The following is a 24,671-nucleotide window of genomic DNA, read 5'->3' as shown; positions in this document are numbered from 1 at the left end:
CAGTGAGTGTAGGTTTGCGGCAGGGGTGTGTGATGTCTCCATGGTTGTTTAATTTGTTTATGGATGGGTTGTTAGGGAGGTGAATGCAAGAGTTTTGATAAGAGGGGCATGTATGCAGTCTGTTGGGGATGAGAGAGCTTGGGAAGTGAGTCAATTGTTGTTCGCTGATGATACAGCATGGCTGATTCATGTGAGAAACTGCAGAAGCTGGTGACTGAGTTTGGTAAAGTGTGTGAAAGAAGAAAGTTAAGAGTGAGTTTGGTAAAGTGTGTGAAAGAAGAAAGTTAAGAGTAAATGTGAATAAGAGCAAGGTTATTAGGTACAGTAGGGTTGAGAGTCAAGTCATTTGGGAGGTAAGTTTGAATGGAGAAAAACTGGAGGAAGTAAAGTGTTTTAGATATCTGGGAGTGGATCTGGCTGTGGATGGAACCATGGAAGTGGAAGTGAATCATAGGGTGGGGGAGGGGGCGAAAATCCTGGGAGCCTTGAAGAATGTGTGGAAGTCGAGAACATTATCTCTGAAAGCAAAAATGGGTATGTTTGAAGGAATAGTTGTTCCAACAGTGTTGATATAACACATACTGTAAATGACTTCTAGTAAATATAAGCAGAAAATAAACTTAATTTCAGCATTTTTGTTTACTGCTGTTTTTGAATTGCTTGATAGTGCTGATGAAGAGTGAGGAGATGAGTCAAGGAGCTAGTGGGGAGGTGTTTCATCTGAATCATGACATTCTTGGCAAAAGTGGTGGTGATGGTTGAGTGTGTTTAGATATTATGATGCTAAATGTTAATGGTTTGTCCTTGTAAGTGTATGTTTTCTTCAAAAAGAAATCAATTGTTTGTTTAGCCTTCATTGTCTTATCATGGTAGATAGTACCTGATGTCATTTAGGACATTTTGAGCCACTTTTGAACTGTGTTCTGTGTTTCAATCATTCTTGTCAAATATAACAAGAGCAAGGTCAGTGTTTTGAAATGCTTCAGCTAACATCTTAGGGAGTGCATGCTTTTACTCACCTCCTATTTTCACCTCCTGGTGTTCCTTCTCCAACTGAAGATGATGATGTTTATTCACGAGCAGTTCTTGCGACTCAGCCTTATTAAAGCCTTCATCTTTGGCCATTTCAACAATGTTTTAACACATTCTTGATATGTTGGTGTCAACATCAAACCCCAAAATCCATGAACAAACTGAGGGCAAAGCTTTTGCCACACTGTGTTCATAAAAACACTGGTGATTTCTTTCCAGGCCTTGTTGATGGTCATGGTAGCTTTCTTGAAGGTGAAGGAGTTCGAGAATTCCCTCAATGCCATTTGGTCATTATCTGCAGTCTTCACAAACTTTGCAAATAGTAGGCCATAAAAGTAGGTATCACCCTTAGTCCAGTGGCTGGATTAAAAATGTAGTGTTCAACAGAAGAAACACTATTTCTTTGCTCTCTTGAAGATCTGTAATGAAGATTGATGACCCGGTGGCTTTATTGATTAGGAGAAACTTGAAACTTTTATTCTCCTTCACACAGTATTCCTTCAGCTCTGCATGGAGCTTTGCCAGCAAAATAGTCTCAGAAAAAACTGCCAGTTACCCACTCCTTTCAATTAGAATTATAATGGACTGGCAAAAATTTCATCATGTATCCCTTATGAGCCCTGCAATTTTTGGAATGATAGACCAGTAATTCATAAATGATTTAACCTTGCAATCACCTTCAGCATTTGGTCCACCCCTGCAGGCTTGGTACCTTGAATCCTGGTGCACTCTTCATTTCATGAGAAATGTACACAAAGGCATTCTCTTACAAAATCATCCTGTCTTAACCATGTTCAGAATCTCCTCAGGAAAACTACTGTCATCCATGATAATGGTCTTGAGGGTTCCCAAAGTCTATGCGTATCACCATCCACTTTCATTTTTCCCTATATCAATCTAAAATTTACTTGCTCTCAATTACACACACTTCTGCAACTCCTGCTTCAGGAGTAGTGTTACTCCTTTCTTAGCATAGAGAAAGTATGAGTGAAATTTGACAAACACCAGTGTGAAGTATACATTGCTGAAAATGTCAAAGGAAGCCTTAAGGAATTTTACAGTTATGTTAGAAGCAGGAAGCGAGATTCATTGGCCATTCATGGTCTCTTAATTGCAGAAAATGTTGACTCGGTTCAGGATAATGAAGTCATGGCAAAATTTAGAATTTTTGTATCTGTGTTTACGATTAAAGACTCAACCCATGTCCCAACTCCAGCTTTGCTGATATAAAAGAAGTATGTTGCTCAACAAATTAACATAAAAGCTGAAGACAGTATCACCAGTAAATGGAATGAAAGTATATAAAATGGCAGGCCCTGATTAGCTTTCTCTGTGCACAGTCAAAGAGGCAAAAAATGAAATGGTTAGACCCTTTACTTTCCTTTTCAACCAATGGGAAAGATTCCAGATGAATGGGAAGTTTGTTAATGTAACACAAATACTCAAAAAAGATCATAAGTAACTGTGCAGAAGTTATCGTCCAGTTTTCTTCTCATACAAAGTTGGGAAATAAATCAATAGATGAACCTGAATGCCAACAGCTTCAGACTGACATAGACAAACTGATGGACTGGTAGGGTAGGGCCTTCTAATTGAAGTCCATGGAAATCATCCTTACTCTTTACAGTTCATTGGTTCATCCCCATCTTGAATATTGTGTTCAGTTTTGATCACCTCACCAAAAAAAAAGATGCGACAGAATGGAGAGAGTGCAGCGTCAAGTTCCTGTGAGATCCGATTAAACAGCATAAATCTCTTTAGCTTAGAAAAGAGAAGAATAAGAGATGATCTAATGCAAGTATTCAGATTATCAAAGGCTTTGATAATCATGATATGTTAAGCTGCTTAAGACTTTTTTCTGATCACTCATAGTAATGGATGCAAACTCGGGCAAATGGTTTACCGCGAATGAGGTGAAGTGCTATTCCTTCAATAGGATTATTAACAAATGAACTGATTTGCCAGTTAGAGTGGTTAGAAACAGTACTGTAGATATGTTTATGAATAGGCTTGATAAATATAATGCTCCAAGTCCTTAATATATGTTATTTGTGCTTCCTTATTCACATTGACATTTTGAATCATCTGTATGCCTTCTAACTTTTACCACTGATATTAATATGTGAGTTTCTGATGTATTCTGTTAATGTAAGCAGCCTCAAAGGTACCCAGTGGTCTGTTCCTTTTTGAATTCCTTTGTACTCTTTTGCTCGCACAGTGTGTAGAAAAAGATAAAGGGGCATTTTTGGATTATGTACTAACTGATAGGCCTCCAAAGGAGAGACTTGGGTTTGAATGTGCTGAGAAGGCCAGATCTTGAGATGTCTGATCTTGGCTTAGTGGGGGTGAGGGTGAAGACTTATATGATAAGGATGGGAAGAAGGTTGTGAAAATGGTGTGCTTGGAAATGAGGATTGTTAGAAGAGATACCGGGAGAGATTGAGTGTAGAATAGCATGAGAAAAGTATGTGGCATTTGGAAGTTGGGAGATTGACAGGTGAGAAAGGGTAGTGAGAGGAGGGATGAGAAATTTAGATTGTCAGTGAAAAAGAAGAGAGAGGTATATGGGCATTATTTGCAGGAAAGGAGTGCCACTGATTGGTAGTTGCATGAGAGCAAGCAGCAGGAGGTCAGAGGAAGGCAAATGAGAGTTGCGGCGAGTTAGTACCAGCAGACTGCATGTTTTGGAAGAGGGTAAATTGAGAAAAACAAGAACAAATGGGAACATTGGTGAAGAGGGTAATTGAAGAAATAGTAAAAGGCAGAAATGAGGTAGAGAGGAGATGGACTGATTATTTTGAAGGTTTATTAATGTGCTTGAATGACATATGTGGGTGTTTTGAATGTGGAGGTTTATGAAGTGATAGAATCATAGCAAATGATTTAGTTAAATGAGAAGAGGTGGAGAAAACATTGTGTAAGAAGTGCAGTAAAGTGGATGGGATTGTAGCTGAATTTCATAAGAATTTGGGTTGGTAGTGTTGGTGGTGGTTTAGTTAGGGTTTTCAGTGTATGTATATATATGGATCATGCTCATGTGTCTGGGTATTGATTGAATGCTTGTATCGTGGAATGTAGCTCCAGGAAAACAGACAAAAAAGGTCATATTTGTTCACACTCAGTCTCCAACTGTCATGTGTAATGCAACGAAACCACAGCTCCCTATCCACATCCAGGCCACACAGACCGTTCCATGGTTTACCCCAGACATTTCACATGCCCTAGTTCAGTCCATTTACTCTGTTCCTTGCATGCCTCTCACCCTCCTGTATGTTCAGGCCCCAATCTTTCAAAATCTTTTTCACTCCATCCTTCCACCTCCAGTTTGGTCTCCTGCTTCTCCTCCTCCCCTCCACTTCTGACACATATATACTCTTTTGTCCATCTTTCCTAACTCATTCTCTCCATACGTCCAAACTATTTCAACATACTTTCTCCTGCTCTTTCAACCCTGCTCTTTTTATTTCTACACATCTCTCTTACCCTTTCATTACTTACTCGATCAAACCACCTCACACCACATATTGTCCTCAAACATTTCATTTCTAACACATCCACCCTACTCCATACAATCCTCTTCGCAGCCCATGTCTCACAGCCATGTAACATTGTTGGAACTACTATTTCTGTCCACAAACATACAATCTCTCCTTGTCATACATAACACTTGACAACACTTACCTCACACAGCTCATTCTTTGTCACTCTAGATTTTTCTTTGGCAAAATGGTTGGCTAGTAGATAGTAGTCAGTAGGAACATTCAGGGAGGAACATTAGGTAGAAGTAGTCAATAACAACATTAGGTAGGAGCCTCTGCAAACACTGCATCAGAGTTGCCCTCTGCCAGTGGCTTGTTAAGGGTGAGGCACTGGAGTTAACTAGTTATGGAGACTGTTACCTTGGCCACTCCCTAAAAGTTCCAATTGGAACAGGCATCTGAGATGTAGTTAGATATCTTCCCTTGAACACCTAAGCTGTGTAATTTTTCCCTCCTTTCATCTTACCCACTAACTATTACCTTTCAACCTCTAGGTGTCAGGTCCATAAGCACCTGCAAATCCCTGATTTGTATATACATTCTATCCATCCATCTATGTCTTCACCACCCGTTCCCTTCAGGAACTCCCATCAAGGGGTGACCATAGCAAAAGAGTCTCCACCTATCCCTGTCCTTACATGCCTCCCTTGCATACACCATTCCACACATTCTTCCTCTGTTTCTTTCCCTCCAGTATTCCTCCACCCTATTTGCCCATGTCACAGGTGATCTTTCACTCATACCACCCCCTTTAATTGTACTATCATACACTATCCTTATAAACTGCCAGTCTTGCATTCTTTCCACATGCCCAAACCCCCTCAGAGTATTAAGTTTCATCCATTCTACCACCATAATTCACTCCCTTCACATTCCTTGCCATACCACATCTCTCGTACACCCTTTCATTTCTTTCTTCATTCCATCTAGTCACACCACATGCTCTTCTCAAATGGCTCATTTCCACAACCTAGATTCTTGACATATGTCCCTCGTTCCACGTCCATGTTTCAGCTGAATAGGTCAGGGTTGGGAGAACTATGTTGTCCCTTAATCCTCTCTTCACTTCCATGGTTACACCTCTATACCCTGTTCACTTAGATCTGATAGCTGGGTTTACACAAAGCTTTGCTGGTATTGGTGGACACAAACAGGTGAAGGGTGTGTGTTTGGAGTAGGGAGTCACTTTGGTTACCAAACAACGAGTGGCTGCTGCGGGAACATCTATGACCACAGGGTTGCCACCCAGCACCAGTCAGGCTGCTGTAATATCCTAGCCTACTTTTTATTGTCATTTATTGGTTTACTTAGATCAAGGACCTACGTTCATTAGGATATATCTAAGATATTTCTTTATATTTTATGATTATCATACATAATTACTGCTGTGTAAGACTTGAAAATCTAACAATTGTTATAACACTGGCTCACCCACCTGCTCTGTAAACGTTGTACCTTATTTGTTCACGACACCTTTCAAGTCTATTACATCATAATATAATGAAAGGTTTTTATATTATCATCACATTAGAGTAAGAAGGTGTGAAATAAACAACCACAAACCTTTAAATAATTGGGAGTAAGTTGCAGTGTCGGCAGACTTTAGCACATGCTGTTGTAGTTTCCTGCCATTTCTTCATTTTCAAATATTTACTCAGCCAGAAATAAAACAAAATAGATGGTATAACATTTCAGGAATAGTATTTGATTGGTCATGTATCTCCTTAAATATAGTGACCAGTGCAAAATGCATCATGGGGAATAAATATGAAAATATTAAGCTGACAATCTGAAAGCGCATGTAATGCACTGATGCCAGAAGTATGGCCTTTGAACTCCTAATGTCAAATTTGCCTATTTCTTTGAGTCATGTAAATTAAAGCCAGACACAAATGATTTACAAAAAATTACATAAACTGGCAAATAATAGTAATCTACAGAATAATGAAAACTGGCGGATAACCAAAATTTACAGTACGAGTCCATACAGTTGGCACCATTGCCTTATGAGACAAGACACGTAACCTTTTTTATTGAAAGCACCTACATACCCACATTTACTTCAAACGTCACTTATCTTTTTATATTATTTTTTTATTCTTTATTTTGCTTTGTCGCTGTCTCCCACATTTGCGAGGTAGTGCAAGGAAACAGGCGAAAGAAATGGCCCAACCACCCCCCATACACACGTATATACATACATGTCCACACACGCAAATATACATACCTATACATCTCAATGTACACATATATATACACACACAGACATATACATATATACACATGTACATAATTCATACTGTCTGCCTTTATCTATTCCCATCGCCACCTCGCCACACATGGAATAACATCCCCCTCCCCCTCATATGTGCAAGGTAGCGCTAGGAAAAGACAACAAAGGCCCCATTCGTTCACACTCAGTCTTTAGCTGTCATGTAATAATGCCCGAAACCACAGCTCCCTTTCCACATCCAGGCCCCACAGAACTTTCCATGGTTTACCCCAGATGCTTTAATTTTCCTTGGTAATGGTAAACTTTTTACACTAATTTTTACCTCTTTATCTTTGGAAATTATTCCATATTTAAACTGGCTGCTTATATTGCAAGAATTTTACAAATATTAATATAAGTAGGGTAAAGTAAGACGAGCTGTAGATTTACCATGCCCCTGAGCTTTGCATTAACCAATGAGCACTCTTGATTCAAACATTTCTTGGCGCCAGCTATCAGATCTAAGTGAACAAGGTAGTATTCTATTAAGGACCCAGTGACTCTCTTACCCTGTACTGCTGTCTTCCTTCATCTGTCCTTCCATATCACCACACTTACCCAAGACACCTCCCAGATGCTTAGATTCCCTCACCTCTTCCAGTCTTTTTCTTCCCGTATCCACAGCACAATTTCGTATACTTTCTCTCTAGTTTGTTTTAAAATATGCTTTCATTCTATATGGTTTTGCAGTATCTATACTTTATCTCCATTTCCTTTCATACACTATTACTTTACTTTTACTTGTGTTTACCTTCAGTCACATACACTTTCACACATCATAAAACACACAACCTTTTGCAACTCCTCTTCACTCTTTGCAAACAGCCCAGTATCATCCACAAACAGGCTTAGCCACCATATCTGACCACCACACTCCATCTCTGCACCCTTTTTTTTGTAGTTTTAATTTCAACTCTTATCACTCCAGACGAGGAGTGGCCCTACCCACCCACGCACACATGTATACATAAATGCCCATACATGCATATATACATATATATACATTTCAATGTATACACATAACACACACACACATATACATATATACAACATGTACATATTCATACTTGCTGCCTTCATCCATTCCTATCGCCACCCTGCCACACACACACACGCACACCCCTCTACCTGTCATGTGTAGTGCAAAGAAACGACAGCTCCCTTTCCACATGCAGGCCCCACACACCTTTCCATGGTTTACCCCAGACGCTTCACGTGCTCTGGTTCAATCCATTGACAGCAAGTCGACCCCATTATACACAATTCTCTCTATTCCTTGCACGCCTTTTATCCTCCTGTAGGTTCAGGCCCCGATCGCTTCACATCTTTTTCACTCCATTCTTCCACCTCCAATTTGGTCTCCCACTTCTCCTCCTTCCCTCCACTTCTGACACATTTACTTTTGTCAACCTTTCCTCTCTCATTCTCTCCATGTGTACAAACCATTTCAACACGTTCTCTTCTGCTTTCTCAACCACGCTCTTTATTACCACGCATCTCTCTAACCCTTTCATTACGTACTTGATTAAACCACCTCACACCACACGTTGTCCTTAAACATTCAATTTCCAACACATCCACCCTCCTCTGTGCAATCCTATCTATAGCCCATGCCTTGCAACCATATAATGTTGTTGGAACCAACATCTGAGATATTGCTCTCGCCTTCCACACATTCTTCATCGCTCTTAGAACCTTTGCCCCCTTCCCCACCCTGTGACTCTCTTCCACTTCCATAGTTCCATCTGCTGCTAAATCCACTCCCAGATATCTGAAACACTTCCTCCAGTTTTTCTCCATTCAAACTTAATTTCTGGTTTACTTGTCCCTCCACCCTACTGAACCTGATGACCTTGCCCTTATTCACATTTACTCTCACACACACTTTACCAAACTCAGTCACCAACTTCTGCAGTTTCTCACCTGAATCAGCCACTACATCTGTATCATCAGCGAACAGCTGACTCACTTCCCAAGCCCTTTTACCCACAACAGACTGCTTACTTGCTCAACAAAGTAAAATAGATAAATATTGCCACCCCGCCACACGAAATAACAAACCCTCCCCCCCAAAAGTGTGCGAGGTAGTGCTAGGAAAAGACAACAAAGGCCACATTTGTTTACACTCAGTCGCTAGCTGTCATGTATAATGCACCGAAACCTCAGCTCCCTTTCCACATCCAGGCCCCAAAGAACTTTCCATGGTTTATCCCAGATGCTTCACATGCCCTGGTTAAATCCATTGACAGCACATCGACCTGGTATACCACATCATTCCAATTCATTCTGTTCCTTGCATGCCTTTCACCCTCCTGCATGTTCAGGCCCCAATCACTCAAAATCTTTTTCACTCTTTCTCTCCATCTCCAATTTGGTCTCCCACTTCTCATTCCCTCCACCTCTGACACATGTATCCTCTTGGTCAATCTTTCCTCACTCATTCTTTCCATGTGACCAAACGATTTCAAAACACCCTCTTCCGCTCTCTCAACCACACTCTTTATTACCACACATCTCTCTTACCCTATTGTTGATTACTTGATTAAACCACCTCACACCACATATTGTCCTCAAACATCTCATTTCCAGCACGTCCACCCTCTTCCGCACAACTCTATCTATAGCCCACGCCTCGCAACCATATAACATTGTTGGAACGACTATTCCTTCAAACATACCCATTTTTGCTTTCCAAGATAACGTTCTCGACTTCCACACATTTTTCAACGCTTTCAGAACTTTCGCTCCCCTCCTCCTTCTTATGATTCACTTCTGCTTCCATGGTTCCATCTGCTGCCAAATCCACTCCCAGATATCTAAAACACTTCACTTCCTCCAGTTTTTCTCCATTCAAACTTATCTCCCAATTGACTTGTCCCTCAACCCTACTGTACCTAATAACCTTGCTCTTATTCACATTTACTCTCAGCTTTCTTCTTTCACACACTTTACCAAACTCAGTCACCAGCTTCTGCAGTTTCTCACACGAATCAGCCACCAGTGCTGTATCATCAGCGAACAACAACTGACTCACTTCCCAAGCTCTATCATCCACAACGGACTGCATACCTGCCCCTCTTTCCAAAACTCTTGCATTCACCTCCCCAACAACCCCATCCATAAACAAATTAAACAACCATGGAGACATCATGCACCCCTGTCGCAAACCAACATTCACTGAGAACCAATCGCTTTCCTCTATTTTTACACATACACATGCCTTGCATCCTTGATAAAAACTTATCACTGCTTCTAACCGCTTACCTCCCACACCATATATTCTTAATACCTTCCACAGAGCATCTCTGTCATTTCTATCATATCCCTTCTCCATATCCTTAAATGCTACATACAAATCCATTTGCTTTTCTAAGTATGTCTCACACACATTCATCAAAGCAAACAGCTGATCCACACATCCTCTACCACTTCTGAAACCACACTGCTCTTTCCCAAATTGATGCTCTGTATATGCCTTCACCCTCTCAATCAATACCCTCCCATATAATTTCCCAGGAATACTCAACAAACTTATACCTCTGTAATTTGAGCACTCACCCTTATCCCCTTTGCCTTTGTACAATGGCACTATGCAAGCATTCTGCCAGTCCTCAGGTACCTCACCATGAGTCGTACATACATTAAATAACCTTACCAACCAGTCAACAATACAGTCACCCCCTTTTTTAATAAATTCCACTGCAATACCATCCAAACCCACTGCCTTGCCGGCTTTCATCTTCCACAATGCTTTTACTACCTCTTCTCTGTTTACCAAATCATTCTCCCTAACCCTCTCACTTTGCACACCACCTCGACCAAAACACCCTATATCTGCCACTCTATCATCAAACACATTCAATAAACCTTCAAGATACTCACTCCATCTCCTTCTCACATCACCACTACTTATCACCTCCCCATTAAAAAGCCACGATGACATCACACAGCCCTGCCTCTTGCCTACATGTATCCCAAAACTTTTGCTCAGCTGTCCATCCACTCTTATTACACATGCATTTGCTCCATATAGAAGACTTTTACACCTTCCAGCTGTTGTCCCCAATACCATATATCCTTAACACTTCCCACAAAGCATTTCACTTAACTCTGTCACATGCTTTTCCCAGCTGCAGTACCATCCATTAAGACCACCTGGAAAATCTAGACAAATTAATTAGCAATTTAATGGCAGTACCATCTACTCCAGCCACATTTCAGCTTTCACAAGGCTTTCACCAAACCATGTCTGTCTCACTTAGCATACCTCCCCATCCCAAACGCCCAACATTTGCCATCCTGTCATCAGGTACATTCAACAAACCTTTACAGTACTCATTCCATCTCCTCATCTTGGCTCTGTATGTCACCACTTCCCTGTTTTTGCTCTTAAGTGATTTTTCCTATTTATTCTCTTGTTTTCCTCACTATTAAGCCTCCTCCCAAATCATTTTCTTCTTGAAGTTTTGTTAATATTCACTCATGATCTCTGGCTCTAGCACCTTCCTCTTGACGTACTCCTGCTTTTTTTTTTTCTTTTTTATATCTCCCTCTCACTTTTGCTCCTTCCCTGCGAGTAATGCTATCCGCCTTTCTTTTCTGCTTCACAAGCAACTTTACTTCCTCATCCTGCCACTTTTTACTCTTTCTCACCTGCCTATCTCCCACAAGTTTGTTAATTATCTCATCCCACCATTCATTACCCTTTCTAACATACTCATTTCCCTAATGCAACACACTTGCGTTGAACATGCCAGCACTACTTCTCTAAACGCCCTCCAATTCCTTACCCACTCCCTGAGCTTCATTTACTTTCACCTTTTGCCATTCTGTGCTCAAACTCTCCTTGAATCTTTTCACACAAGACTTTTCTAAGCTGTCTTACTTTCATAATCTAACCTATATCAGTTTCTCTTTTTTTTCTGAAAGCCTCTTATAAACCTTCATGGTCATCTCTACCAGTTAATACATCCAAGAATGTCTTTTTTGCATGTCTGCTAATTGGTACCTAATATAACGATTCCTGCTTAACATCTTTCCTTCTCTTCATATATTTTTGTTTATACCCCTTTTTAAACCAAGTATTCTAAGTCACCTGTCTTTTTTCAGCACAATGCCACTAGCTGTTTGCCCTTTCCTTTCAAATCACTGAATACCCCAAACCCCCCAGTTATACCCTTAATTGCCACATTACCAACTAAATTATTCAAGTCACCTTTCACTGATACTGATCTCTAGCATCAAAACTGAAGACACTCACTCAGCTCCAAAAAAACATTCACCACATCCCTCTCATTGCTAGATACTTAAGCACAAATTATAACCCTTCTCCCATGATGCACTTTTCTTTTTACTCATATTGGTCTGGAGCTTACTTACAGTCTTTCACACATTCCCACAACTCATTCAGCAGAAGTGAAACCCCTTCCTTAGCTTCCTTACTTTACTCCTAATACATTTCTAAACCATTTAATTCCCCTTACGCTTGAGCAGTGTTTCGCCCAGAGCTAGAACATCCTGATTCCTTTCCTCAAACATACTGCCTATTCTTATCTTGTGTATATCCAGCCTCTAAGGAGGTTGAGCAATTCTTGCATAGTTTCTTGTGGTCCATCTTTTAGATACTGAGATACAAGAAGGGTAGGGTTTTCAGCCCCATGTTTCACCCTCTTAGTCACCTTTTACGACATGCAGGGAATAAGTAGGAAGCATTCCTTCTCCCTTATACCCATACTTTGGATTAATAAATCAAGGTGAACTTTAAAGATTAGAATATTTTCTTTCATATGATATTTCTTCTCCCATATCCCCATACTTTGGATTAATAGATTAGGTGAACTTTAAAGATTAAAATATTTTCTTTCATATAATATTTCATGTAAATTTTACTTCAATTTATTTTCAGGTGTTACATGGTCAAGAGGTATTAGGTTCCCGGCTGAAAGTAATGGAAGCTGACCCACATGATAAAGCTGATTCTGGTCGCAAGAGATTACGCATCGATGACCAGAGTTGAGCAAGCTAGTGCAATGAGGTATGGAGAATATCATGTAACATTTTCAGATGAAAGTGTATGGAACTAATTATTTTTCTTCATGAACAAGAGGATCAGGATTAACTTTCCAAAAATGGGATTTTCCTTGATATTCTTCTTGATTCATCATTATTTACATAAAGAAATATAAGATAATAGATAAAATGTTTAGCCATCCTTCATGAAATGCTTTGGTGAAAGTATAAGTTTTTTTAAGAAAATTATTAAGGGTGTACTACACATTGTATTTGATTCTCAAGTTGTGATCCTTGCAGGATCATTTTCAAAAGTTAATGTAAATGAAATAAGTTTTTACCACTTTCTGTATATTTATGTACTCTTGAAAATTAAGTACATTCACAAAATGAAAGTTGTGTTTATTCTGTACTGCAGGAACACAAATAGGATAAAGGTTCTATGCAAATTTTTGAAATATGCAAAGTCCTTTTCTTTTGTATGATGAGGTATTGTACAGGGTTTTCCCCTTACCTTGAAATGGACTTTACTGTTTCCACAATCATAGCATGCATTAACTGGTAAAAAGTAATTGTACATAATTTTCATGTTCAGTATGCATTATATAGTGCATTTTTAGTGTACTTATATATATATATATATATATATATATATATATATATATATATATATATATATATATATATATATATATATATATATATATATATATATATATATATATATATAGAGTGTGTGTGTGTGTTACTGGACTCCACCTGCTTATGGTTACATAAGATCACAGTCCGAGTGAAAAGTCATCTTTAATGAGGCTTTATTATTGTCTTCGGGGAAAGGGGACACTCCAAAGGAATCCATCATTTATCTTTGAAGCTGCAGGAGTCCATTCAGTGAAAAAGGTCATAGGGTAATGCAATGTATATATTTTAATAATGTTCGCCATTTCCTGCATTAGCAAGGTACTGTTAAGAAAAGAGGACTGAGCTTAAGAGGGAAAATTCTCACTTATTCCCCTTCTCTGTTCCTTCTTTTGGAAAAGTAAAAATTGGATAGGAGGATTTTGCAGCCCCCCACCCCAATCACCCACCTACCCACTTCCTCCTATTTCAGTCGCCTTTTATGACTTTGGAAGTATTCTTTCTCCCCAGGTGTCTGGGGTAAACCATGGAAAGGTCTGTGGGGCCTGGATGTGGAAAGGAAGCTGTGGTTTCGGTGCATTACACATGACAGCTAGAGACTGAGTGTGAATGAATGTGGCCTGTTTTGTCTTTTCCTGCCACTACCTTGCCAAAAATTTGGGGCGGTGCTATTTCATGTGTGGCATGGTTGCACCAGGAATGGATGAAGGCAGCAAGTATAAATGTGTACATGTGTATATGGCTGTGTATGTATATGTATGTATACATTGAAATGTATATTTATGTATATGTGCGTGTATAGGCATTTATGTATACGTGTCCATGAGTTGTTGGGCCATTCTTTGTCTGTTAACTTGCTCTACCTCATTGACGCAGGAAACCGATTAAGTATGATATATGGATATATGAATATATTTTTTTTATACATATTTGTCATTTCCCACATTAGCATGATAGTGTTAAGAACAGAGGACTGAGCCCTAGTGGGAATATCCTCACTTGGCCCCTTCTCTGTTCCTTCTTTTGGAAAATTATAAACAAGAAGGGAGGATTTCCAGACTCCCGCTCCCTCCCCTTTTAGTAGCTTTCTATGACATGCAAGGAATACATGAGAAGTATTCTTTCTATCCAAAGGGAGAAATACCTCATTTGGCCCCCTTCTCTGTTCCTTCTTTTGGAAAAGTAAAAGATGGATGGGAGGATTTCCAGTCCCCCACTCCCTCCCCTTTTAGTCACCTTTTATGACACACAGGGTATACATGAATGAATGTGGCTTTTTTATTTGTTTTCCTGGCACTACATCGCTGAGGCAAGGGGTAACAATGCTGTTTCCTGTGGGGCAGAGTAGCAATGGGAATGGATGAAGGCAAGTGTGTGCGTGTGTGTGGAAAGGGAGCTGTGGTTTCAGTGCATTACACACGACAGCTAGAGACTGAGTGTGAACAAATGTGGCCTTTTCTGTCTGTTCCTGGAGCTTCCTCCTTAGAGAGGAGGAGTGGGGGGGATGCTATTTGATGTGTGGCGGGGTTGCGACAGAAATGGATGAAGTCAGCATGTATGAATATGTGTATATACGTATATGTCTTTGCATCTTTTTGTATGTATACGTTGAAATGTATATGTATGTATATGTGTGTGTTTTGGTGTTTATGTATGTGTATGTGGGTGGGTTGGGTCATTCCTCGTCTGTTTCCTTGTGCTACCTCTCTAACACAGGACACGACAGTGTAATGCACCGAAACCACAGCTCCCCTTCCACATCCAGGCCCTTTCCACGGCTTACCCCAGATGCTTCACATGCCCTGGTTCAATCCATTGACAGCACGTCAACCCCAGTATACCACGTCATTCCAATTCACTCTATTCCTTGTATACCTTTCACCCTCCTGTATGTTCAGGCCCTGATTACTCAAAATCTTTTTCACTTCATCCTTCCACCTCCAATTTGGTCTCCCACTTCTCCTTGTTCCCTGCACCTCTGACACATATAATCCTCTTGGTCAATCTTTCCTCTCATTCTCTCCATGTGACCAAACCATTTCAAAACACCCTCTTCTGCTCTCTCAACCACACTCTTTTTATTACCACACATCTCTCTTACCCTATTATTACTTACTCAATCAAACCACCTCACACAACCTATTGTCCTCAGACATCTCATTTCCAGCACAACCACCCTCCTTCACACAACTCTTATCTATAGCCCATGCCTCGCAACCATATAACATTGATGGAACCACTATTCCTTCAAGCATACCCATTTTTGCTTTCCGAGATAATGTTTTCGACTTCCACACATTCTTCAACGCTCCCAGAACTTTCACCCCCTCCCCCACCCTATATATATATATTTATTTATTTATCATACTTTGTCGCTGTCTCCCACGTTAGCAAGGTAGCGCAAGGAAACGGACGAAAGAATGGCCTAACCCACCCACAGACACATGTATATACATACATGTCCACACACGCACATATGCATACCTATACATCTCAACGTATACATATATATACACACACAGACATATACATATATACACATGTACATAATTCATACTGTCTGCCCTTATTCATTCCTGTCACCACTCCGCCACACACGAAATGACAACCCCCTCCCCCTGCATGTGCACCTCTTTCTAAGGACTCCTGCAGCCCAAAGCTGAGCTACTTCCAAGAGAAGTTCTTTGATGATACAACTCTGTCAAGGGTGGCTTTTTATTTCTGTTGTAACCTCTTGCAGATGCAGCCCAATATGTATGTAATTATGTTGTATGTAAGCACATACAGGTTTCCCACACTACTGGATAAATGTGAACAGTATGATTTAGGTAAATTAAGGTATGACTTCCTTGACGTGAAAAACTTGGAGTGATGGCTGAGAGTTGAAAAGTCAGAAGAAATTTAGGAAATTCATTTATGGCTTAGCAGACCTAGTCAAATTTCTGCATGACAGTGGAAGTAATTACATTGTATTGCATACCTTGTCAGTGATTTGTGCTGTAGTCCTGTAATCCTTTGAAAGTAACATTTGAATGTAATATGTAATTTTCCATGTGCTTCTCATGCATATATGGACTAATGTTAGTATGAAGTGTGAAGGAAACTCCATATTAACCACATATGCTTTCATTGGAGACTGGACCACTGTTCAGGCATAAGAAAAATGTGCGATCAGTGAAATGATGAGCAAATATCAGTCTTTTCTGTATTTGCTTGCAAAATTGGACTTGACTACTAATGAAAGAAAACTGCATTGTGAATAAAGACATTGAGGATTGAAGGATAGCCTTTAAAAAAGTCGATCATGAAGAATTTACAGAGTTAGCTAATATATATGTATTCAACGTTTCTAAATTTGACATGAGATAAAGCAGTCAATATGTATATCCACATCATTTGATTAGTTTGATAAAAAACTGTAAGCATATACAAACTTCAGTTTTTGGCAGGGTGTAGGGATGTATGTGAGCGGTTGAAAGATTGTGCCAAATTTAACACACACTACTTTTTCTCATTCTCTTCACAGTGTCCCTTAAGATTTCAGCAAGATTGTCTTACATTCCTTAAAAATTGATGTTAAAGGCCCATGCTTAGAAACCTAGAAAAACCTTTGTATCCTAGTAAAATAAAGAACTGAAATAGCCTTACTTGAATCTACCACCAGTGCTATATCATTAGCAAACTCTCACCTTCGTGTATGTTCAGGCCCAGGTCATTCAAAATCTTTTTCACGCCATCCTTCCATCTCCAAATTGGTCTCCCACTTCTAGATCCTTCCACTTCCAACACATATCCTCTGTCAACTTGTCCTCGCTCATTCTTTCCATGTGAAATGTCTGGGGTAAACCATGGAAAGGTCTGTGAGGTTTCAGTGCATTACACATGACAGCTAGAGACTGAGTGTGAACAAATGTGGCCTTTTTGTCTGTTTTCCTGGCGCTACCTTGCTGAGGGGGGGTTAGCAAAGCTGTTTCATGTGGGGCAGGTTAGCAACAGAAATGGATGAAGGCAAGCAAGTATGAATATGTACATGTGTATATATGTCTGTGTATGTATTTGTTGATATGTGTATGTATGTATATGTGCATATGGGCATTTATGTATATATATATGTATATGAGTGGATGGTCCATTCTTTGTCTGTTTACTGGGGCTACCTCACTGACATGGGAAACAGTGATTAGGTATAATAAAGAAAAAATATATATGTTTATTTTTATTTATTATACTTTGTCTCCCATGTTAGCGAGGTAGCGCAAGGAAACAGACGAAAGAATGGCCCAACCCACCCACATACACATGTATATGCATACATGACCACATACGCACATATACATACCTATACATTTCACCGTATACATATATATATATATATACATACATACACAGACATATACATATATGCACATGTACATAATTCATACTTGCTGCCTTATTCATTCCCGTCGCCACCGTGCCACACGTGAAATGACACCCCTCCCTTCCCCTGCACGCGCGCGAGGTAGCGCTAGGAAAAGACAACAAAGGCCACATTCGTTCACACTCAGTCTCTAGCTGTCATGTATAATGCACTGAAACCACAGCTCTGTGGAAGGTATTAGGAATATATGGTGTGGAAGACAAGTTGTTAGAAGCAGTGAAAAGTTTTTATCGAGGATGTAAGGCATGTGTACGTGTAAGAAGAGGGGAAAGTGATTTGTTCTCAGTGAATGTAGGTTTGCGGCAGGGGTGTGTGATGTCTCCATGGTTGTTTAATTTGTTTTTGGATGGGGTTGTTAGGGAGGTGAATGCAAGAGTTTTGGAAAGAGGGGCAAGTATGCAATCTGTTGTGGATGAGAGAGCTTTGGATGTGAGTCAGTTGTTGTTTGCTGATGATACAGCGCTGGTGGCTGATTCATGTGAGAAACCACAGAAGCTGGTGACTGCGTTTGGTAAAGTGTGTGAAAGAAGAAAGCTGAGAGTAAATGTGAATAAGAGCAAGGTTTTGAGGTACAGTAGGGTTGAGGGACAAGTCAATTGGGAGGTAATTTTGAATGGAGAAAAACTGGAGGAAGTGAAGTGTTTTAGGTATCTGGGAGTGGATTTAGCAGCGGATGGAACTATGGAAGCGGAAGTGAATCATAGGGTGGGGGAGGGGGCAAAAGTTCTGGGAGCGTTGAACAATGTGTGGAAGTCGAAACCATTATTTCGGAAAGCAAAAATGGGTATGTTTGAAGGAATAGTGGTTCCAACAATGTTATATGGTTGCGAGGTGTGGGCTATGGATAGAGTTGTGCAGAGGAGGGTGGATGTGCTGGAAATGAGATGTTTGAGGACAATATGTGGTGTGAGGTAGTTTGATCGAGTAAGTAATGATAGGGTAAGAGAGATGTGTGGTAATAAAAAGAGTGTGGTTTAGAGAGCAGAAGAGGGTGTTTTGAAATGGTTTGGTCACATGGAGAAAATGAGTGAGGTAAGATTGACCAAGAGGATATATGTGTCAGAGGTGGAGGGAACGAGGAGAAGTGGGAGACCAAATTGGAGGTGGAAAGATGGAGTGAAAAAGATTTTGAGTGATCGGGCCTGAACATGCAGGAGGGTGAAAGGCGTGCAAGGAATAGAGTGAATTGGAACGATGTGGTATACCAGGGTCGACGTGCTGTCAATGGATTGAACCAGGGCTTATAAGGTGTCTGGGGTAAACCATGGAAAGTTATGTGGGGCCTGGATGTGGAAAGGGAGCTGTGGTTTCGGTGTATTATTACATGACAGCTAGAGTCTGAATGTGAACGAAAGTGGCCTTTGTTGTCTTTTCCTAGCGCTACCTCACGCACATTTGGGGGGAGGGGGTTGTTATTTCATGTGTGGCGGGGTGGCGATGGGAATGAATAAAGGCAGACAGTATGAATTATGTGCATGTGTATATATGTATATGTCTGTGTGTGTATGTTGAGATGTATAGGTATGTATATTTGTGTGTGTGGACGTGTATGTATATACATGTGTATGTGGGTGGGTTGGGCCATTCTTTCGTCTGTTTCCTTGTGCTACCTCGCTAACGCGGGAGACAGCAACAAAGCAAAATTAATGAATATGAATAATAATATATATATATATATATATATATATAACCCGGTCTCGTGCATCAAAACCACTAACACACTCATTCAGCTGCTCCCAAAACACTTGCCTCTCATGATCTTTCTTCTCATGCCCAGGTGCATATGCACCAATAATCACCCATCTCTCTCCATCAACTTTCAGTTTTACCCATATTAATCGAGAATTTACTTTCTTACATTCTATCACATACTCCCACAACTCCTGTTTCAGGAGTACTGCTACTCCTTCCCTTGCTCTTGTCCTCACACTAACCCCTGACTTTACTCCCAAGACATTCCCAAACCACTCTTCCCCTTCACCCTTGAGCTTCATTTCACTCAGAGCCAAAACATCCAGGTTCCTTTCCTCAAACATACTACCTATCTCTCATTTTTTCACATCTTGGTTACATCCACACACATTTAGACACCCCAGTCTGAGCCTTCGAGGAGGATGAGCACTCCCCGCGTGACTCCTTCTTCTGTTTCCCGTTTTAGAAAGTTAAAAAAATACAAGGAGGGGAGGATTTCTGGCCCCCCGCTCCCGTCCCCTCTAGTCGCCTTCTACAACACGCGAGGAATGCGTGGGAAGTATTCTTTCACCCCTATCCCCAGGGACAATATATATATATATAAACATATATACATACATACACATACATACGCACATATACACACACACACACATATACATATATATACATATTATAGTGATGGGTGATTTGAATGCAAAGGTGAGTAATGTGGCAGTTGAGGGAATAATTGGTATACATGGGGTGTTCAGTGTTGTAAATGGAAATGGTGAAGAGCTTGTAGATTTATGTGCTGAAAAAGGACTGGTGATTGGGAATTCCTGGTTTAAAAAGCGAGATATACATAAGTATACGCATGTACGTAGGAGAGATGGCCAGAGAGCGTTATTGGATTACGTGTTAATTGACAGGCGCGCGAAAGAGAGACTTTTGGATGTGAATGTGCTGAGAGGTGCAACTGGAGGGATGTCTGATCATTATCTTGTGGAGGCTAAGGTGAAGATTTGTATGGGTTTTCAGAAAAGAAGAGTGAATGTTGGGGTGAAGAGGGTGGTGAGAGTAAGTGAGCTTGGGAAGGAGACTTGTGTGAGGAAGTACCAGGAGAGACTGAGTACAGAATGGAAAAAGGTGAGAGCAATGGAAGTAAGGGGAATGGGGGAGGAATGGGATGTATTTAGGGAATCTGTGATGGATTGCGCAAAAGATGCTTGTGGCATGAGAAGAGTGGGAGGTGGGTTGATTAGAAAGGGTAGTGAGTGGTGGGATGAAGAAGTAAGATTATTAGTGAAAGAGAAGAGAGAGGCATTTGGACGATTTTTGCAGGGAAAAAATGCAATTGAGTGGGAGATGTATAAAAGAAAGAGACAGGAGGTCAAGAGAAAGGTGCAAGAGGTGAAAAAGAGGGCAAATGAGAGTTGGGGTGAGAGAGTATCATTAAATTTTAGGGAGAATAAAAAGATGTTGTGGAAGGAGGTAAATAAAGTGCATAAGACAAGGGAGCAAATAGGAACTTCAGTGAAGGGCGCAAATGGGGAGGTGATAACAAGTAGTGGTGATGTGAGGAGATGGAGTGAGTATTTTGAAGGTTTGTTGAATGTGTTTGATGATAGGGTTGCAGATATAGGGTATTTTGGTCGAGGTGGTGTGCAAAGTGAGAGAGTTAGGGAAAATGATTTGGTAAACAGAGAATAGGTAGTAAAAGCTTTGCGGAAGATGAAAGCCGGCAAGGCAGCAGGTTTGGATGGTATTGCAGTGGAATTTATTAAAAAAGGGGGTGACTGTATTATTGACTGGTTGGTAAGGTTATTTAATGTATGTATGACTCATGGTGAGGTGCCTGAGGATTGGCGGAATGCGTGCATAGTGCCATTGTACAAAGGCAAAGGGGATAAGAGTGAGTGCTCAAATTACAGAGGTATAAGTTTGTTGAGTATTCCTGGTAAATTATATGGGAGGGTATTGATTGAGAGGGTGAAGGCATGTACAGAGCATCAGATTGGGGAAGAACAGTGTGGTTTCAGAAGTGGTAGAGGATGTGTGGATCAGGTATTTGCTTTGAAGAATGTATGTGAGAAATACTTAGAAAAGCAAATGGATTTGTATGTAGCATTTATGGATCTTTCTTTTTTCTTTCAAACTATTCGCCATTTCCCGCATTAGCGAGGTAGCGTTAAGAACAGAGGACTGGGCCTTTGAGGGAATACCCTCACCTGGCCCAATTCTCTGTTCCTTCTTTTGGAAAATTAAAAAAAAACGAGAGGGGAGGATTTCCAGCCCCCCGCTCCCTCCCCTTTTAGTCGCCTTCTACAACACGCAGGGAATACGTGGGAAGTATTCTTTCTCTCCTATCCCCAGGGATAATTTATGGATCTGGAGAAGGCATATGATAGAGTTGATAGAGATGCTCTGTGGAAGGTATTAAGAATATATGGTGTGGGAGGCAAGTTGTTAGAAGCAGTGAAAAGTTGTTATCGAGGATGTAAGGCATGTGTACGTGTAGGAAGAGAGGAAAGTGATTGGTTCTCAGTGAATGTAGGTTTGCGGGAGGGGTGTGTGATGTCTCCATGGTTGTTTAATTTGTTTATGGTTGGGGTTGTTAGTGAGGTGAATGCAAGAGTTTTGGAAAGAGGGGCAAGTATGAAGTCTGTTGGGGATGAGAGAGCTTGGGAAGTGAGTCAGTTGTTGTTCGCTGATGATACAGCGCTGGTGGCTGATTCATGTGAGAAAGTGCAGAAGCTGGTGACTGAGTTTGGTAAAGTGTGTGAAAGAAGAAAGTTAAGAGTAAATGTGAATAAGAGCAAGGTTATTAGGTACAGTAGGGTTGAGGGTCAAGTCAATTGGGAGGTAAGTTTGAATGGAGAAAAACTGGAGGAAGTAAAGTGTTTTAGATATCTGGGAGTGGATCTGGCAGCAGATGGAACCATGGAAGCGGAAGTGGATCATAGGGTGGGGGAGGGGGCGAAAATTCTGGGAGCCTTGAAGAATGTGTGGAAGTCGAGAACATTATCTCGGAAAGCAAAAATGGGTATGTTTGAAGGACTAGTGGTTACAACAATGTTGTATGGTTGCGAGGCGTGGGCTATGGATAGAGTTGGCGCAGGAGGATGGATGTGCTGGAAATGAGATGTTTGAGGACAATGTGTGGTGTGAGGTGGTTTGATCGAGTAAGTAACGTAAGGGTAAGAGAGATGTGTGGAAATAAAAAGAGCGTGGTTGAGAGAGCAGAAGAGGGTGTTTTGAAATGGTTTGAGCACATGGAGAGAATGAGTGAGGAAAGATTGACCAAGAGGATATATGTGTTGGAGGTGGAGGGAACGAGGAGAAGTGGGAGACCAAATTGGAGGTGGAAAGATGGAGTGAAAAAGATTTTGTGTGATCGGGGCCTGAACATGCAGGAGGGTGAAAGGAGGGCAAGGAATAGAGTGAATTGGATCGATGTGGTATACCAGGGTTGACGTGCTGTCAGTGGATTGAATCAGGGCATGTGAGGCGTCTGGGGTAAACCATGGAAAGCTGTGTAGGTATGTATATTTGCGTGTGTGGACGTATGTATATACATGTGTATGGGGGTGGGTTGGGCCATTTCTTTCGTCTGTTTCCTTGCGCAACCTCGCAAACGCGGGAGACAGCAACAAAGCAAAAAATATATATATATATATATATATATATATATATATATATATATATATATATATATATATATATGTATGGGTATATGTGGGAGCGGGGGGCTGGAAATCCTCCCCCTCTCGTTTTTTAAATTTTCCCAAAGAGGAACAGAGAAGGGGGCCAAGTGAGGATATTTCCTCAAAGACCCAGTCCTCTGTTCTTAACGCTACATCGCTAAAGTGGGAAATGGTGAACAGTATAATACAATATGTATATGTATGTATATTTCATACTGGATCACTATTTCCCTCGTTAGTGAGGCCTTGCCAAGAACAGATGAAGGGCTTCTTGTTCACATCCATTCTCTAGCTTTCATGTGTAATGAACCAAAACCACTGTTCCCAATCCACAACCAGGCCCAGCAGACCTTTCCATGACTTAGCTGGCCATTTCACATTACCTGGTCCATTTACAGCACGTCAACCTCTCCAAACCACATTGTTCCAATTCACTGTTTCCCTTGTATGCTTTTCACCCTTTGCATGTTCAGGTCCCAGTCACAGATAATTTTTTTCACTCCATACTTCCATTCCAATATGGTTTCCCCTTCTCCATTTTCTCTCCACATCCAAAACATATATTTTCTTTGTAAACCTTTTTTCTCTCATTCTCTCCATATGTCCAAACCATTTCATCACCTTTTGCATCTATCTCATCCAGTCTGTTTTTGATACCACACTTCTCTCCTATCTTATTCAATCAAACCACCTCATACCACATGATGTCCTCAGACATTTCACTTTCAGTGCATCTACCATTCTCCCTACACCTACATCTGTAGCCCATGCTTCATATCCATATAATATTGTACACATAATCCTTATATAAGTATATGATAAAATTTGGTATTACTATTATTATTATTATTAGTAGTAGTATAGTATTTATGTATTTATGTATTATTTATTATAATTCAGAAGCCCAAGGATTATTTTATGAGGGTTCTGTCGGCTTCAAGGTTTGCTCCTTGTGGGAGCAGGGCAATATAAGCTCCTTTTGGGTGAGAGTGCCCCTTTTGGTACTGTTTTCTTTTCTACTCACTCTTGTTCATTTAAATTCTCATTGAAAGTGTTGGCAAGTGGAAACCACAGAAAGGTCTGTGGGGCCTGGTTGTGGATATGGGCCATGGTTTCTTTGCATAACATGATGGTTGGAAAGTGGATGTGAGTATGTGAATCCAATCTTTTGTGTGTTCCTAGCATTATGTTACCAACTTAGGAAATGGTAAATGAGTATAGAAAAATATACATACGTAAACAGAGTAGAGGTAGTGAAAGCTTTGCGGAAGATGAAAGCCGGCAAGGTGGCTGGTTTGGATGGTATTGCAGTGGAATTTATTAAAAAAGGGGGTGACTGTGTTGTTGACTGGTTGATCAGGATATTCACTATATGTATGGCT

The 24,671-nt window shown here is 40.5% G+C and overlaps 1 protein-coding gene across 3 annotated transcripts in view; it reads left to right on the top strand.

Annotated features, from left to right (window-relative positions):
* Window positions 1-24,671, top strand: part of LOC139761894 (RNA-binding protein 45) — a 112,156-nt gene that overhangs the window by 71,662 nt on the left and 15,823 nt on the right. For all 3 annotated transcript variants that reach the window (XM_071686502.1, XM_071686483.1, XM_071686491.1), the window contains exon 10: window positions 12,749-12,877. In XM_071686502.1, the coding sequence (XP_071542603.1) occupies window positions 12,749-12,859 (111 nt within the window). In that variant the 3' untranslated portion in view covers window positions 12,860-12,877. The remainder of the gene's footprint in view (window positions 1-12,748; window positions 12,878-24,671) is intronic.

This window comes from Panulirus ornatus, chromosome 3, assembly GCF_036320965.1.
Source record: "Panulirus ornatus isolate Po-2019 chromosome 3, ASM3632096v1, whole genome shotgun sequence".
NCBI classification, from domain to species: Eukaryota; Metazoa; Arthropoda; class Malacostraca; order Decapoda; family Palinuridae; genus Panulirus; species Panulirus ornatus.
This window is presented reverse-complemented; position numbering and strand designations above follow the sequence as displayed.